The sequence below is a fragment of the Rutilus rutilus genome (genome assembly GCF_951802725.1).
Source record: "Rutilus rutilus genome assembly, chromosome: 3".
NCBI classification, from domain to species: domain Eukaryota; kingdom Metazoa; phylum Chordata; class Actinopteri; order Cypriniformes; family Leuciscidae; genus Rutilus; species Rutilus rutilus.
The window spans coordinates 48,976,732-48,995,246 of record NC_140211.1 but is presented as its reverse complement, the minus strand read 5'-3'; the positions used below and the strand labels follow the sequence as shown (position 1 = coordinate 48,995,246).

General features: G+C 38.1%; 1 protein-coding gene across 1 annotated transcript in view; it reads left to right on the top strand.

The window, feature by feature from the left end:
- Window positions 1-18,515, top strand: part of LOC311287473 (phospholipid-transporting ATPase ABCA1) — a 200,442-nt gene that overhangs the window by 127,540 nt on the left and 54,387 nt on the right. Inside the window, exons 29-34 of the mRNA XM_084404339.1 lie at window positions 1,235-1,374; window positions 3,627-3,754; window positions 4,058-4,156; window positions 4,242-4,434; window positions 13,072-13,166; window positions 13,253-13,358. Coding sequence (XP_084260465.1) covers window positions 1,235-1,374; window positions 3,627-3,754; window positions 4,058-4,156; window positions 4,242-4,434; window positions 13,072-13,166; window positions 13,253-13,358 — 761 coding nt within the window. The remainder of the gene's footprint in view (window positions 1-1,234; window positions 1,375-3,626; window positions 3,755-4,057; window positions 4,157-4,241; window positions 4,435-13,071; window positions 13,167-13,252; window positions 13,359-18,515) is intronic.

Below are 18,515 nucleotides of genomic sequence, written 5' to 3'. Positions count from 1 at the left end.
CAGCGCCCAAGATCCGCCCACAAAGTTACTTGAGTTTTGCGTTTGATACTTGCGTTTCAGATCGTTAAAATAGGGCCCTATAAGTGGTACTACAATACTACTTATTATCATGGTACTTTTGCTGTTATCAAATGAGACATAATTTAGGTATTTAAAAAAAAAAATAATAACAATAATATGAAAATAAATAAATAAAAACCTAGCAGTAACAGTCAGGTAGCTATAATAGTGAGATGGCTATAATAAGGGGCTTTCGCACCGGGTAGTTCTACGAACTTAGTTCTTGGAACTAGCCACCAGGGTGGTTCCCAAAAATCTAATGGTTTATAACTTTTCCTGGTTGCATTCACACCGCCAGTAGGAACTCTGAAGTGATGTAAGCCGTGCATGTTGTTGTGACTTTTATTTTGACGGTACTGAGAACGCCAGCCAGAGCCTGAGCACACAGTGCTCGCATTCTCCATGGTCATTAGTTTACGATCTGTCTTACAGTCCTGTCTAATACGTTATTAGATAGAACTGTCATAAAAGTAGACGGCAAAGGTATGCCGTGTGGTTGATATCCAGTGTCGCTAGCTGAGCAGAAATACATAATCATGTTTGGTTTGTCCCCTCAAAGTTTTTTGTTTTCCATGTTCGTAGAGTTAGTTTGTGGAGTAAATATATAGGCTATAATCTGTGTGTTTACACAGCTTTTTAAAAATGGCGGGTGCTGGTGTTTCGTGTGCGTTCGGCCAGTCAGCATACACTAACGTCACGGATAGTTCCTATAGTGCTGGTTTAGACCCTACTCTGAAGTAGGAGCTAAATTAGTTCCTCCAAAAGGAGTTCCCATAACTAAAATCGTTTCTAGTTCCTGCGGTGCGAACACGCCAAAATCCGGGTACTTCCGCCAATAGTTCTAGGAACTATGAAAAGGTTCCTCCAGTGCGAAAGCCCCTATTGTTGAGGCAGCAGTAATAGTTAGGGTAGCTGTAACAGTAAAGCGGCTGTAATAGTGAGAAGGCTGTAACAGTGAGGTGGATGTAAGGTAGCTGTAATGGTGAGGTGGCTGTATTAGTGAAGTGACTGAAACAGTGAGGCAGCTGTAACAGTTAGGTAAAACACCAGTGAGGCAGTTGTTACAATAAGGAAGTTGTATCACTGAGGTAGCTATAATAGTTGACACAATTTTAACTGTGAAGTAGTCGTAATAGTTGTAATAATCCATGTGAATTTATTGTTTACGTTACAGACATCCAGCGCCCCATGTGTGCGAATGGCAAAGGGTCATACGTCATCATGGGTTGGTCACTGATCAAACAGCAGTTTTTAGCTCTTTTTATCAAACGATTTCACCATGCCCGTAGAAGCAGGAGAGGAATCATCGCTCAGGTAATGCCAACAGACATGTCAAAACAAATACACTGTAAATACCCTCTTCCACTCCTTTTCTTCCTTTAAGTCAATCTCACTATATTTTACATTCTGCAGGTGTGTGAATTTAATAGGTTTTATAGGTTTAGGAGCTGCAGCGTGAATCCAAGCTAAATTGTTTAGCATCAAATGCATTGAAAATCAAAATACAAAAAATATAGTTGAAAATATGTCTCTGCGCTCATGAATATGTTCTTTAGCATGAGATTGTCATTTTTGGGTAGAGAGTAAAGAGGTGTATGCAATTAATTGCATGCATTAAATGGACACAACTAAATACTTTCTAAGACAAAAACTGAATAAAATATTTCAGCTACAAATTTATATCTGTTACCACAGGATTTTATGAAGGCTGTACAGTATGTAAATACAGGCCATGTTCTCAGCTCTTGGTCAAGTAACTACCATCATTGTGCACATTTTCCATTTTTATGTATTGGCTGATGCTCGTCACCCTGGTTCTCTCTGGGGAAAGATGTTCCATTGTTTTCTCCTTCATTATTCCTGGTGCGTTCTCCGTCTCCGGCACATTTACATTCTCCTCAGTGTAAACAGAGAGTGTTTGAATTGGGTGTTTGAATTAATTGGACAATCATGGATTGTAATTAATCAGCTGGAGTGAAGCCGTGTCGTCGACTCCTATGCAGCCTGTCTCTCTCTCTCTCTCTCGCTGAGATTTTGTGTGCACTGGTTACGCTCCGTCTGTCAGCGGAGAAATGGAATGAAAGGAGAACATTTGGAGAGATAGCAGAGTGGAAGAATAGAGAGAAATTAATTATGCTGGGAATGAAGGGTGACAGTGCCAGTATTTGAAAGTGTTTAATTGAACCCTTTTACACATTTAACTAAGCCAACACAAGCACATGACACTTGTCTGACAAAGAGAGATCGGGGAGAGGGACAATTCACTAAAAACTTGCGCCACTTCCGCACGCAAACCTGCAGCTTTCTGCGGCACTAGTGGCACCTAGTGGAATTAAAAATGTATACTTTCAAATTAAAAGTATACTTTCAAACAACCTTGAAACGCGCCTTTCACACCTTGCGTGCCTCCCACAACTCAAACATCACAAACACAGCTCTTACGGGTTGTGAAGGCATGTCTCAACAGGTAAATAAAAGGTCCAACATATTAGGAGTTCCTTTAACTGTGTTGCTGTGTCATGTGTCACAATTTTGACTTTTTTTTCTTGCAATTGTGAGTTTACATCTCGCAATTCTGACCTTTTTTCTTATAATTGCGTGCTTAAGCTTCCATAGAATGTCTTTTCTCATGTAACGCTTCAGCAATGGTCTCACACCAACTAAACACCAGTTTGGCTCTACCTGCTAAAGTAGCCACGCCCCAAACTCACTCTATTGGTTGAGCTGGAAAGTGATTGAGAGATCTGAGCAGAGTATTCTCAATGTTTTGAGAGGGTTTTTTTTGGTAATAGTTTTCAATGAACAATAAACTGGGCTAAAATAATGTAACTAGTGTTGGGTTAGAGATCACCTTATTTAAGTCCAAAAGGGGCAGAGTCGGACTCAAGTCAGAGTCCAAAATGGTAGAGTCTGAGTTGAGTCCGAGTCCAAATAAATACTACTACTGTACTCTCGTGAACGCGATTACGGCTGTTGTCTGAAGCCAGTGATTATAGTTTATAAAGTTTTAAATATGGATATTTTTCTCTATTCAATGCCATTACAAAGCTGGGAAGAGCCAGGGTACTATTTCATATAATGATTGTGTTTGGATGAAAGAAGAACGCCATATACATGTCTTGAGGGTGAGTAAATTATGGGATAATTTTCTTTTTTGGGGCGAACTATTCATTTTTAGACAAGAAAGGAGCGCACACTTTGGGTGTATGCACCATCCCAGACAGCATGCAAGTACCGAATTTAATTCTCTTTTGCATCGTATTGTGCTCAGACAATTTCAAATCACTTGTGTGTTAAAACTGCCAAGACTCAAAACACATGCAAATGATAGATTTTTGTCACAGTGCAGTTGACATTCCCGTCAACTGTGCCGAGCGAATTTCACAGACAGTGCTGGACTCTGTTACACTCGGAAACATTTCCTAAAGGCTTGAGTCCGAGTCAAGAGTTTGTGACAAGTGCAAGTCAGTTAAATGTTGTATGAGTCCCCAAACTCAAGTTTTAATATAAAAAAAATCGTATATACTTCACCTTTAAGTGCATATGTGTGTGTGTGTGTGTATCAGGTCGTGATGCCGGCATTCTTTGTGTGTCTGGCTCTCATCTTCTCTCTGATTGTTCCTCCATTTGTGGAATATCCCAATCTGGAGCTTCAGCCCTGGATGTATGGAGCTCCACAGAATACCTTCTACAGGTGTGTACATGTTAACTTAGCTGAATCTCAAGTGACAGTAAAGACATTTATAATGTTACAAACTATTTCTATTTTAAATAAATGTACTCTAGTTCTTCTAAAGTTTCTATTCATCAGTCTTGAAAAAAAAATCACTGTTTCCACAAAAATATAAAGCAGCAAATACTGTTTTTAACGTTAATAATAAATGTTTCTTAAGCAGCAAATCAGTATATTTTAGTGATTTCTGAAGAATCATGTGACTGAAGACTAGAGTAATTATGCATATTCAGCTTTGATCAATCTTGTGTCTGTATGTTGTAGTTTTGATGGTCCTGGTGTAGATCAGGTGGAGAAAGTGACGAAAGCTCTGCTCAGTTCACCAGGATTTGGAACGCGCTGCATGAGCTCCAACCCCATACCGTGAGCAACACACACACACACGGTTATAAGACACACAGGTGGTGTGGTGTAGCAGCTGACCATGTGCTTTCTGTTCCTCCTTCAGTAAATTACCCTGTAACCCTGCGGGAGGCACTGATTGGTTCACTCCTGCGGTGGATCCATCCATTAGCGATATATTTGAGAAGGGTAACTGGAGCTTAGAGAACCCGTCGCCTGAATGCCAGTGCAGCACACCGCAACGGAGCATCATGCTGCCAGACTGCCCGCTCGGAGCCGGGGGTTTACCACCACCACAGGTCAGCCACACATTATTAAACGTATCGGCCTGGATTTAAAGTTTTTGAATTTGTTTTGCAACTTTTACAATAGTTTAACATACATCCAAGATCAAAAAGCATTTTAATTTTCTCATCATATACACTGCAGTATCAGCTTTTTTCTCACATTGTCTGAAACGATTGGATCAAGGATTCGGTCTCTAAAACTTTGGATAAAGGCGTCTGCTAAACAAGGCTGGATTAGTACCCCCAGGGGCCCCTGGGCACTGAAGCTCATGGGCCCCCCTCCCCTACCTGACAACCACACCCTCCAAAGGAGGCACCAGAATTTCAGAATTTTTGGTGGTGTTTTCGCGGAGATATTAGCCGAAAACCACCGGGCGCGCTTAAAAATGTGTCAATCGGTGTGTCACGATCTCAGAAGAAAATTGCTCGTATCTCGGCAACGCGAAGACCCAAAGAGCTCAAATTCAGGTGAGGAGGTTCCACGGGGACCCTTGCTCGAACGCGAGAGTGGTGGGCCTCGGGGACGCCCCCTACCGGATCGGCGTTCGCTGGGACCCCCGAATTTGAACGGCTATAACTCGGGGACCCTGGCGAGTTGGACATCGTGGGTGGGCTCGTTCGAAAGGCCTCAGCCAGCACTATCGATTAGAGTTTAGGGAATATTAAGCGAGGGGTTCTCAAGATATACCTTTATAAATATAAGGTATTTTCATTCACCTTTATATTTTTATATAAATAAAAAAACTCCCATCACGGAGGGACCCTCTCTGCGCAAGGGCCCCTGGGCACATGCCCAGATTGCCCATATGGTAGATCCGGGCCAGCTGCTAAATGACTAAATGTAAATGTAAAAGCAAGACCCTCCTTTACAAGAGACTCCTCTGCTCTGATTGGTCAGATGGCTCAGTCTGTTGTGATTGGTCGACTGCTTAAAGCATGTGTCGGAAACCAAATGCCAATTACCATATCTGAATTTCAGCTCTTCCTCAGCACTTGATACATAGTTGATATGAACAATAATGATGCGCATCAAAGTAGACTTGCTTTGGCATCGCAAAAAAAACAAAGTCTTCTCGGCATGTTGGCAAAACGAACCACAGCACGATGTCTCAGCTACAACTACAGTGTTTGAGGGTCAGAGTGTGTTGTTTGCGAGCGGCCAATGAAGACCATAGGCTGGCACTATGCAGATTCGTTACAAACCTACGTAGGTTTGTGCAGGAAGAAAGACTGAAATAACTGACGACTCGTTTTATGCAGTTCAGAATCGCTTCTTTCTTTTTTGGGAGACAATATCTCCACTGTCATGCACTTTGCAGACATTTTACATTATCAAACAGCTATATTACACACTACATGAAAGGTGATATTCCAAAAAGCATAATAGGGGCACTTTAATTAGGTGACATGAAAGGCAGAGTATTGGCCATATTCAGATTGTATTGCCAACCATGTCTTGCTTATATTCGATGCAGCTTTATGCCAAAGGTTTCTGCTTGATTTTAAAGTTGTCATTTTACATGGTCAACTGTATTTTTTTTTTGCACTGTGGTAATGCAATGTGTATACATTATGTGTACAAGACCTAAAAATTATCAACATGATTAAAACTTGCTGAAAAAAAAACAGTTGCACACAATCTACTACATGCCTTCTGTTGTCTATGTAAGAATAACATTATATTGTTAGTAATATTTCAAGATAAACATTTACTGGAATGGGGTCTAATGTTTTTTTTTTTTTTGAGATTTTTTTTTTTTTTTTATATATATATATATATTGACATATACAACCGTATTATATGGTGTTACCTGTACATTTATTATGTGTGGATTGTCATAGAGAAATGGTTTGTCCAACCACTCCAAACAGAAGATAATGACCCAAAAGTACATGATCATATCCAACAGTTTTACAGCATTAAACATCCTGGTGATCTCATGACACATGCATTCATTATCATATGTATACATTTAGTTTGTAACATCTCACAGACTACACAGTTCTCTGTGCGACTGTGTCATATCAGCAGATATGCAAATCACTCCTCCACAACGCTGAGTTTAAACTTAGAATTTATTCTGGTTCTCTCTCTCGGTAAACAAGTTTTCTCTGAGTGTACTGCTGAAAACACACAAACACACACATACTGAGCTGACCCAGTTTGCAAACATTTACATTTTACTGAACTCTTGATTTTTAAGCTTCAGAAGGAAAGTCCTACACACACAGGATATGTTTTGTCTTGAAACATAATCATGGATGTGTTCAGATAATGGAGGCTGGATGACTCTTATATACTGCCTCAGGGTTTCAGATACTGTGCATTAAATGCTGCTTAATTAGACCAGCAGCAAACACACACACACACACACACACACACACACACACACACACACACACACACACACACACACACACACACACACACACACACACACACATACACACGCGCGCACGCGCACACACACACACACACACACACACACACACACACACACACACATAAGAATACCCTGAAGGGTTAGGTGTGGAAAAAAATAATTTCTGAACTATTTCTATGTTATTTATTTATCTACTAAGTTTTTAAACTTTCTTTTTTTTAAATATATGCTTATATATATATATATATATATATATATATATATATATATATACTTATTGTTTTCATTTCATGTAATCAAAGTGTTTCGAAGATCAATGAAAAAACAGTATGAAAAAATCTACTTTTGTCGTTAAATATTTTAAATAGGTGTGGAAAAAAATAACAAATTATGTTCTTATAATTTACATTTTACGTTTAGTAGAAAATGCAGTTGATTTATTTCATTTTTTGTTGTTGTTGTTTGTTTGTTTGTTTGTTTTTTGTATTTAGGTAGTTGTACCAGTTTCAGTCTCACTTTTTATATACTTTTACATTTTTGCTGCTGTTCTAAACATCTTTTTGCTGTTACCACATGCAAGCTATATATCTGCTTGAATCTGAGTGCAGGAGCTCTAAGTTACCTTAAAAATGTAAGTGGTTTGCCATTGATTGCTGTTGTGACACTTGCGAACAGCACTGAACACGCACTTTGGCTGGTACAACTTGAAATATATTATTATTATAAACTTCTCATAAAATTTGGTATGCTGTACAATAAAAAGTATTTTTAATTGGCTGCTTTTTTCTGCAGAAAGCTGATCTCTAGTGATGTGTCTAAATTGTATCGATCATTAGTTGGTAAAGGGTGAGAGACCTTGCGAACCACAGTCAAAGATTTTTGCCAAAGAAGAGCCATGGGTTCCCGACCACTGCCATAAACTATCAATCAGATGATGTAGTAGATTGTGTGCAACAGGTTGTTAAGCAAAGTTTTGTTCATGTTCTCAATTTAGAGACCTATATATATATATATACACTCACCTAAAGGATTATTAGGAACACCTGTTCAATTTCTCATTAATGCAATTATCTAATCAACCAATCACATGGCAGTTGCTTCAATGCATTTAGGGGTATGGTCCTGGTCAAGACAATCTCCTGAACTCCAAACTGAATGTCAGAATGGGAAAGAAAGGTGATTTAAGCAATTTTGAGCGTGGCATGGTTGTTGGTGCCAGACGGGTCGGTCTGAGTATTTCACAATCTGCTCAGTTACTGGGATTTTCACGCACAACCATTTCTAGGGTTTACAAAGAATGGTGTGAAAAGGGAAAAACATCCAGTATGCGGCAGTCCTGTGGGCGAAAATGCCTTGTTAATGCTAGAGGTCAGAGGAGAATGGGCCGACTGATTCAAGCTGATAGAAGAGCAACTTTGACTGAAATAACCACTCGTTACAACCGAGGTATGCAGCAAAGCATTTGTGAAGACACAACACGCACAACCTTGAGGCGGATGGGCTACAACAGCAGAAGACCCCACCGGGTACCACTCATCTCCACTACAAATAGGAAAAAGAGGCTACAATTTGCACGAGCTCACCAAAATTGGACAGTTGAAGACTGGAAAAATGTTGCCTGGTCTGATGAGTCTCGAATTCTGTTGAGACATTCAGATGGTAGAGTCAGAATTTGGCGTAAACAGAATGAGAACATGGATCCATCATGCCTTGTTACCACTGTGCAGGGTGGTGGTGTAATGGTGTGGGGGATGTTTTCTTGGCACACTTTAGGCCCCTTAGTGCCAATTGGGCATCGTTTAAATGCCACAGCCTACCTGAGCATTGTTTCTGACCATGTCCATCCCTTTATGACCACCATGTACCCATCCTCTGATGGCTACTTCCAGCAGGATAATGCACCATGTCATAAAGCTCGAATCATTTCAAATTGGTTTCTTGAACATGACAATGAGTTCATTGTACTAAAATGGCCCCCACAGTCACCAGATCTCAACCCAATAGAGCATCAGAAACAACAGAACCATATGTAGAGATCTAGATGAATGCTGCTCTATCAACAACATAAATGTATTTATTTATTATAAATAGATGTTGGTGTTGTTGTATCAACTATTCATCACAGTGATAAATATTCATTAAACTGCATCTGCAAGTTTTATATGGCCTGGACTGAATGCATTCCAAATTTTACCCCAAAATCGGGGTAAAAAATATATTTTTTAGACATGCTTTTTAGGTTTCATTCTTGGTTGTTGATAGTAATCATACAGTTCCTCCAACATTTTTCACAATACTGGTTTTAAAAGTAAAAGTGTGAAATATTAACTCACTTTTGTAGTTCCACGATCATAATGGTGCTTTTTGAGGAATTTAAAAGGAGAAATGTTATGTCATTGAAAGATTTATACAGTTTGTCTTCTTGAGTCATATGATGCTTTGAGTGAGGAAAAGACTGAAATGAAGTGATTATTAAATGAAAATGTGGCACTTCATGGAAGCTCCCATTAGATTCCCAAAAAATAGTCCATGTGACTTGTGCACTATATTGCAAGTCTTCAAAGAAGTTTTGTGAGAATCTTTTTCTTTCAATAATTAACTTTTAGATGGTACCCTAAAAGTTGCTTAAAGTTCTTCCTCCACGAACCAAACTTTGTTATGTTTGTAACAAAGTTGCTTAGTGCCAGCCTATAGTCTTCACTGACTGCCCACGAACAACATTACTTTGACCTGCTCTTAAACATTGAAGTTGTGACTGATGACTGTAGAGTTTGTTTTGTGATGTCGACATGTCGAGACAACTGCTTTCTGTACTGTCAAAGCAAGACCAAAGGATTCCATAGAATGAGGACTCAGCTTGGAATTGATACGGTAAAACCGATGCCGTCTTTACTGTTTGTATCGCTGTTTCAAGGGCTGAGGAAGATCTGGAGCTGAAATTTAGATATGGAAATTGCAGTTTGGTTTCCGACACATGCTAGACTATTCCCAATGGACTGGGCCATCTGACCAATCAGAGCAGAGTCAGCTCTTGTAAAGGAGGGGTTTAGAAAGACCAAGTCCCTGATCGAACCTTGATTGAACTGCAATGTATATTATGTGGAAATGTAAGTGTTTTTATTTTATTATTATAATTTTTTATCTTGGATGCATGTAAACCTATTGTAAGAGACCTCTAAAACAAAATTGGGAATCTTTAAAATAGCATAATAGGGGCACTTTAAGATACTATTCAAGGACAATCTGTTACTTCATGGAAGCTCCCATGAAATTCCCCAAAAATTTGTCGATGTGCACTATATTGCAAGTCTTCGGGAGCCATAGCTTTGTGTGGAACAAAAATTTAAGCAATTTTTTTGTATTTTTTTACTGAAATCTGTTTCTTTCAGTAATTAATGTCCAGATTGTGCCCGTGAATTACGTCTGTTTGTTCGTCTGTACCTACACTACAGTAAAATGCTAAATGCCATCAAATTAGCCCACTGACCTTTTCAAACACAATGTTGTTGTAAACTGTATTTCACTGCAAACGGACCCCATTAAAGCATTTTGATTGATTATTATTTACCGTCTGGTCTTGGAGACGTCAGCTGTAGCACAAGCAGTTTCTAACAGGACACGAACACAAGCAGTTTCTATGATCCGCTTTCAGACACAGTCAGGAAAGGCCCATTCTTCAGTTTAATCTCTTTATATTTGTGTCCTTGATAAGTGAAAGAGAGGAGGCTGATGCTTTGCATTGGTTACTTAATGAAACACTGGTTTCCATGGCGATGACAGGTCATTGGTGTAGTTAACTTGATTTTTTTTGTATGAAACCCACAAAAAAGGCTTTTTTTTACCCATATAACTTGACTCGTATACACAACTGCGTTTGTGATCCAACACAAAAGAGAACCCCTGAATAATTTGAATATAGACAGGTTTCAGTTATCACAGCTTTACACATCGTCCCATAGAAAACAAGTGGAGATTTGCCAAAACAGTGAAATAGAAGTAATATGGTTTAAGTAATGGATAATAAAGTAACCCTAAGTGGATTCAGTCTAGTAAGTGTTCATCTTGAAATATTACTAACAATATAAAAGGTATTCTTAAAATTCAGTAAAGATTTCACAGCAAAAAATATGCATGTGCTACGAAGAATTAGCTAGTATTTTTTTTTGTCATACGTACATACAGCGCTATGCCATGTAATAAGCAGGATAATGTGCAGTAAGCTAAATAAACAAACCCTCCACTTTGTATTATTCTTTTACATACTGTGGATAATGTACATGTAATTTGTTCATTTCTGACAATATCATGCATGTATTTGCATTTATTAACATCCACATTGCTAGTCCAGCTTCTGTCTAATATTTGGCTGGGAGATTTGTTGGCAAAGCTCCAGTTTAATTTTGCGGAGAGGAGAGCAGTAGTAAATGACAGATGATGAAGATTTGATGTGATATCTAGCAGGCTGCAGTCATTTGCAAGGGCTGAGAAATAGCGCAAATTGGTGAGAACAAAGACTCCATTAAATGATTTGATGTTAATTTTTGTCCCTTTGTTGACACTCTATTTCCTATTGAGATGTGATGCAGGACATATCAAATGTATTGTCCTTTTATTTTAAATATTCAGTAGCTTTTATGTTACTATATACTGCTTGATGTTAGTCTGATAATAGAGCTCAAACATCCCTTTCATTTCCTCCATAGGGGAATTGATTTTTAACTTTAACTTATAAAACCTTTAAAGACAGCACTACCCTGAGCCCCAAGGTTATTAATTGATGATATAATTTCGTTAAAGCTATTAGTATGCATTATTTCAGCTTATTTCAACAAATTCCTGATGAAAACTACATTACCCACGATTCTGCAAATAAATCTCCACCAATCAGAGAATTGCAATAAGCAAATCCTGCCAGAATAATTATTTAGCTCCACTGCTCCACTACCATGAAGCAATGCGAATGATATAATATAGTCTTTCTACACTCTCAAACTACTTCAAAAATATTTGTAAATAAAAGCATATTTTGCAATAAACATAAAATATGCACATTCAACATCTTCTATTGCAACTATTTTTGTTCATGGAAAAGGGGACAATTTTTGATTTGATAAACATGGACTAAAAGCCACAAAACCACAGTTTTGATTTCAAGGAAAACGCAATATTAGAATCATTCTGTTCCCTCTCTGTGAATCAGCATATAATAGATGTTCAATATCACAAGGCTTCAACAGTGTAACCCTGGACCTGTGTGTGTGTGTGTGTCAGAGCTCTTTCATTTAGACCAGTTTCTGTGTGGATCTGAGTCAGCGTCATTAGCGTCACACTGATAGTGAATCAAAGAAACACAGCATGTGGGTGGTTTTTATTGTTTTGATTTGTCATTCTGGAAGAATCTCTCTGTGTGTGTGTGTACATGTATCAATTGTGCAGTTGTTGCATTTAAAGGGATAGTTCATCTAAAATGAGAATTCTATCTGTATTTACTCAGACTATTCATCCCAAAGCCACACATGAAATGAACATGGAAGTGGACATTTTGGAGAAAATACCAAATGAATTAGGACTGTCAAGCTCTAAAATGACAAAAAGTACTATAAAAGGACCACATAGCTGTATTTTTACTATATTACTAGTTAAACTAAAACTAAAAAAGTAGAAAAACAATTGAAAACATTTATAAGGTTTTATAGCCTGGACCTTCCGGTCAACCCGGGGTCAACTTGTGCCGGGACAACTTCACACCAGGACAGGCAGGCATTTGTCAGCATGGTGAAGTGGGCATTTCGTTCTCCAAAGCGTCAGCTGGGATGCGCCGCGAGTACCCTCGAAAGGGAACGTCTCAGGTTATGCATGTAACCATGGTTCCCTGAGAGGGGAACGAGATGCTGTTGCCATACTTCCTGCATACCTGAGATCTGCTTGCTTCAGCCTATTAAAAGCTGATGCTGTTGTGTTGCCGGCTTCCCTTTATAGCTTCCGGCACACGTCACGAGGTGATGCAAGATTGGACTAGTTTCACACGTGCTTCAGACCCAGTCACGCTGAAGGTGTTCCCCAAAGCGTCAGCTGGGATGTACTGTAAGGTCTCGTTCCCCTCTCAGGGAATCATGGTTACATGCATAACTTGAAGTTTTTTTATGGTTTTAGTTTAATATAATAACCCTGATGTCAACAGATGATCCACATTTTATGTTACCTGACAAGACATTTTGCAGTGTATGTGGGTTCGTAATTGTTTTATTTGATGTGTTTTTTGTAGAGAACTCAGAACACCACAGACACCCTTCAGAACCTCACGGCCCGAAACATGACCGACTTCCTGCTCAAGAACTACCAGAAATCAGGCAAAATACGGTAATGGCACACACTTATTTCACAGCATGTGCAGAATGAAATATGATCAAACAAACATAATTTGGTGTGTTTGTGTATGCATGCAGGTATGGAGGAATCTCTGTAGGTGGTGTGAACTCGCAGGTCAATCTGAATGAGTCTGACATTACAGCAGTGATCAGCAATCTCAAATCATTCTTCAACATCTCACAGGTGAGAGCGCTGCCGCATTAGGACATTACTGACATCCTGCCCTTCATAAGTGACTGGTCAAGAGTGGCATTATGGGCATTTTTGACTGATCACAGTCTTAGTTTTTTCATATGTCTGAAGAGATAAGTTTCTGATTTATGTGATTCCAAAACCTTACAGCTCATTGCATTCTACAAACCACAGGGATCTGGCTTCTGGCAAGATGTTCACAGAGTTTTTTCCAATTATGATGTTTGGTATTTTAGGTGTCCTAACTATTTTCACTGTTGCACCACTTTCATGTTACCTGATTTCAGTGTTATTTACAGAGAAATTGCAAAATCCCTTTGTTGTAATGTTGAATCATGCTGTAATTACTATATTTTCCAGAAAATAAGTTTGCATTGTTAAGAAAAACAAACACAAAACAAACAAACAATAAATAACAAAACAAAAAACAGATAAGTCCAATTGTATTTAATAAAATGTAATTTATTTCATAAATAATGTAAAATAGCAGTGCTTAATATAATTTATAGTGGCGTTCATTCAAACAATATTTATTAAATGCCAAACTTAAACAGATTTACAAAACAATAGCACAATTGCATTTTTCCTTTGCATAATGTAGTCAATTTTCAACTATTTTCAAATTTTTCTGTTTTCCGTTGACTGCATTTTAGTGTTATGAGGAGGAGGCTGTGATGTCAGATTAACAATGCTAGAACTGATTAGTTTTTTGTGTATTTGTGTGTTTTTTCCGTCCATATTCTATTTTGCGTGCTTGACAATAATATCATTATATAAGTCACAGTACGTTTTTGATGATTCGGCAGTTGAGGTTAGTTAGGTAGCAACCTCTAAACAATTAGCTTTTTTTGGTTTGGCTATTTTGTTTGAGAAAGTAAGGGTGAATTAATGAAGTTAAAGTATGTTGCTTTCATAAAAAAAGCTAAAACATTGGTCTGTGTAGTTTGAAAATACAAAGGTTGTACCACTTACATACTACAGACATAAGTGATCAGAATCAGTTAAATAAGCTTCAAAATATTAGTTTAATTTGTTTTTGATAACAGTGGTGATTAAAGCCAAATTATCAAATTCTTTATTGCAGTTATCGTAACAATGTGTATTTGTTTCATTGCAGACAGCTTTACTAGGGACTTCTTCTTCTCTTGAGTCTGTGGCAGCCCATAGTCACCATAGCAATTTTGGAGTCTCTAACTCAGACCAACCCATTTTAGATTTTCGTCGGCCGCAAGAGTCATTTATCCTGCCGGTATAATAGCAACAGTGCCCGAGATCCACCCACAAAGTTACTTGCATTTCGCGTTTGATACTTGCGTTTCAGATCGTTAAAATAGGGCCCATTGACACCAAACATTGTAAGTGTCATTGTCACCATACTCTGGCTACGCCACATGACCTATTGGTCAAAATTGATAAACCATTAAATCATATTACTTGTGACTGTATTTATGATTTTTCATTTACTGTGCCTAAAATAATCATAAAATGTATTTAATTGCTCGTTGTAGCAGTTGGTCTGACGCTCCCAGACATAATATCATGACTGCATGCAGCTATATTTTATCCTGGTGTTGGTAACATCATATTAATTTTCATTAACAAGTTGCAGCTACCATTTTTACATTTGCTGCATCAAATAATTTGTTCCATTTGCATATACAGTATGTTTATCAAAACATGGTGGAAAATCTCCATTTAAATATGCATGAGAAGCTTGAGCACGTGTCAGTGATATGAAGTATGCTTTATTTACTGTTTTTTTAATGGCATGCAAAGCTTTTCAGGCCTTTGAAACCATTTAAATGAAGTGAAAATTCCCACCAGGTCTTCACTTAGCATTTGCTTATCAAATATGGAGATAATGTTTTTCCCTTGGTGCAATTGTGTTGAATTTTTTAATACTTAGAAAAGGAAATCTGTTGCTCTCCTTAAATTCAGATAACTGTTTATTCCCATGAATATATTCCTTCATATACTCTTGTCCTTTTTAAATAGTATGTAAAAACTGGTTTGAATAAGGCTGCCAACCGTCCTGTATAATAGAGAATTGCATTCTGTATAAAATGTTTTTGACCTTACTATATAACCAGCTTGTTAATGAATATTGTATAGTCATTGTAACTAAAATATGGTTTTAGTTTATATAAAAATATACTAAAAGCCGTCACATCTCCGGTGCATGCCTTTCATAATTGTATTGACTCATTAAGTGAGTTGTTGCAATCAAATCAAATATGCACAAAAGTTGCTTATTGCAGTTTGTAAACTGGTTCAATACTTAAAAAGAATAACGTCAAAATAATTATTAATTTATAAGCTGAAAGAAAATCAATTATAATTTGATTCAAATCTTCGCATGGGTTTGGTGTTAATTAAAATATTTAAAATACAATAAACAGTTAGTCTGTTCATCTCCACAATTCTCTCATATCATAATTTACCCAGGTAGAAGCTAAAATGATGTGTGTAATGGTCCGTGCCACCCTAGTATGGAATTATTATTATTTTTTTATATATATATTCAGATGTCAGAATCAAAGTGATTACACCTCAAATGCTTTTAAGCATTTAATGTGAATATCCTTTTTATTAACATGCATATCTGCATGCATAGACTAAGACTGTGTAGCATTTTGTTTGTCTATGTGCAGTTTTTATCTCAGTCTGTGATTTTTTTTTTTTTTTTTTTTTTTTTTTTTGGTAACACTTTACAATAAGTTTCCACTTGTTAACATTAGTTAACTGCATTAGTTAACATGAACTAGCAATGAAAACGTCAAGTCAAGTCAAGTCATCTTCATTTATATAGCGCTTTTAACAATGTAGATTGTTCCAAAGCGGCTTTACAGTGGTAATAAGAAATGAAAGTAACAGAGATTGTTTTGGCTTTATAGCAGCTCTAGAATAAAGTTATTGTCCAGCTAATGTTAGTTTTGATTGATTCACTTCCGTCGCAACGATCATTAGTTATTAACTTAGGGGCCGCTAACACAACACCTTTTAACAGAAAACTCTTAAGTTCTCTCTGCACAAACTTTAAGAACGCGAACCTGTGAGAACGCTGATGGTGTGCACATGCGTATTACGAGTTCAGTCTATAGGTATGCGCGTTTGAATATATGTGCGCAGGCGTGTAGTCCTTCCCTACAAACCAACCCTCAACAAACTACTTGTCTGGCCTTAAAATTTATAATATAGAATTTTATCGCAAACCGGAATTATCCCTACAACGCTTTATCTGTAGAGAGGTAAAGGGAGGGGAGGGAGGCCTTCACAGAGGAGAGACTAGTTGACACTTCAGGAATGCGCTGTCGTCGCGTCCAGGCGCAGGTCCTTCATCAGATCTGGATACGGCCTGGATACGGCGGACTGCGGTAAACCTCGGGATAAACAGAGAGACTAATATTAGCGTAGACGACATTCTTCTTATGGTGTAATGAGTACATCAGGATTAATGGGAAATGGTCCTGGTTCCGGCTGACCTAACCTTTGCAGCCTAACATTGAATTAGAAGTCTATAATGTGTTATGTGTATGCTAGGTCAAAGAGATGTGTTTTTTTAGTCTAGCTTTGAACTGACAGAGTGTGTCTGCTTCCCGGACAATGTTAGGAAGACTGTTCCAAAGTTTTGGTGCTAAATAGGAAAAGGATCTACCGCCAGCAGTCGATTTTGACGTTCTAGGTATTATCAACTGGCCGGAGTTTTGAGATCGCAATAGACGTGAAGGACTATAATGTGTTAAGAGCTCACTCAAGTACTGCGGAGCTAAACCATTTAGTCCTTTGTAAGTAATCAGCAATATTTAAAAATGTATACAATGTTTAATAGGGAGCCAATGCAGTGTTGACAGAACAGGGCTAATATGGTCATACTTCCTGGTTCTGGTAAGAACTCGAGCTGCTGCGTTTTGGACCAGCTGTAATTTGTGTATTAAGCGTGCAGGGCAACCACCCATAAGAGCATTACAATAATCTAGCCTTGATGTCATGAACGCATTAACTATTTGTTCCTCATTTGTCAATGAGAACATATGACGTAATTTAGATACATTTTTAAGATGGAAAAATGCGGTTTTACAGATACTAGATACATGACTTTCAAATGAAAGATTGGTATCAAAGAGCACATCCAGGTTCCTAACCGACGACGAAGACTTGACAGAGCAGCCAACAAGTGTTAGACAGTTTTCTAGGCTATTACGTGAGGAAGTTTTTTGTCCAATAATTAGAATATATGTTTTTTCAGAATTAAATAGTAGGAAATTACTAGTCATCCAATTTTTTATATCAGCTATGCATTCCGTTAATTTTGTGAATTGGTAAGTTTTGTCAGGGCGTGAAGAAATATAGAGCTGAGTATCATCAGCATAACAGTGAAAACGAATTCCATGCTTCCTAATGATATCTCCTAAGGGTAGCATGTACAGAGTGAACAGCAACGGTCCTAGTACTGAGCCTTTTGGTACGCCATACTGAACTTGTGATCGATGAGACATCTCTTCATTTACTGCTACAAACTGATAACGGTCAGATAAGTATGATTTAAACCATGCTAATGCAATTCCACTAATGTCAACATAATTTTCGAGTCTATTTAAAAGAATGTTGTGGTCAATGGTGTCAAATGCAGCACTAAGATCGAGTAACACTAATAGTGAGATACAACCACGATCGGATGATAAGAGCAAATCATTTGTAACTCTAATGAGAGCAGTCTCAGTACTATGGTACGGTCTAAATCCTGACTGAAAATCCTCGCAGATATAATTTCTTTCTAAAAAGGAACATAGTTGTGAGGATACCGCCTTTTCTAGTATCTTTGACAGAAAAGTTAGATTTGAGATCGGCCTGTAATTGACTACAAAACAGCCTGTAAAACGTCTAGGTTATGACTGTAACCTCTGTTCCCTGAGAACAGGGAACTCACACTGTGTCGATGACGCTATGGGGAACGCCTCTGCGTGAACTGGTGTCTGAAACGTTTATCTAATCACGGCGACAGCCTATGACATCACTACTAGTTCAACCTGGAAGTATATAAGGAGAGCCTGGAGAACATGTCAACATCTTATCGCATGAAGGGACTGTTCAGCAGGCATCCGCGAGGCATGGCGAAAGACACAGTGTCTCGTTCCCTGTTCTCAGAGA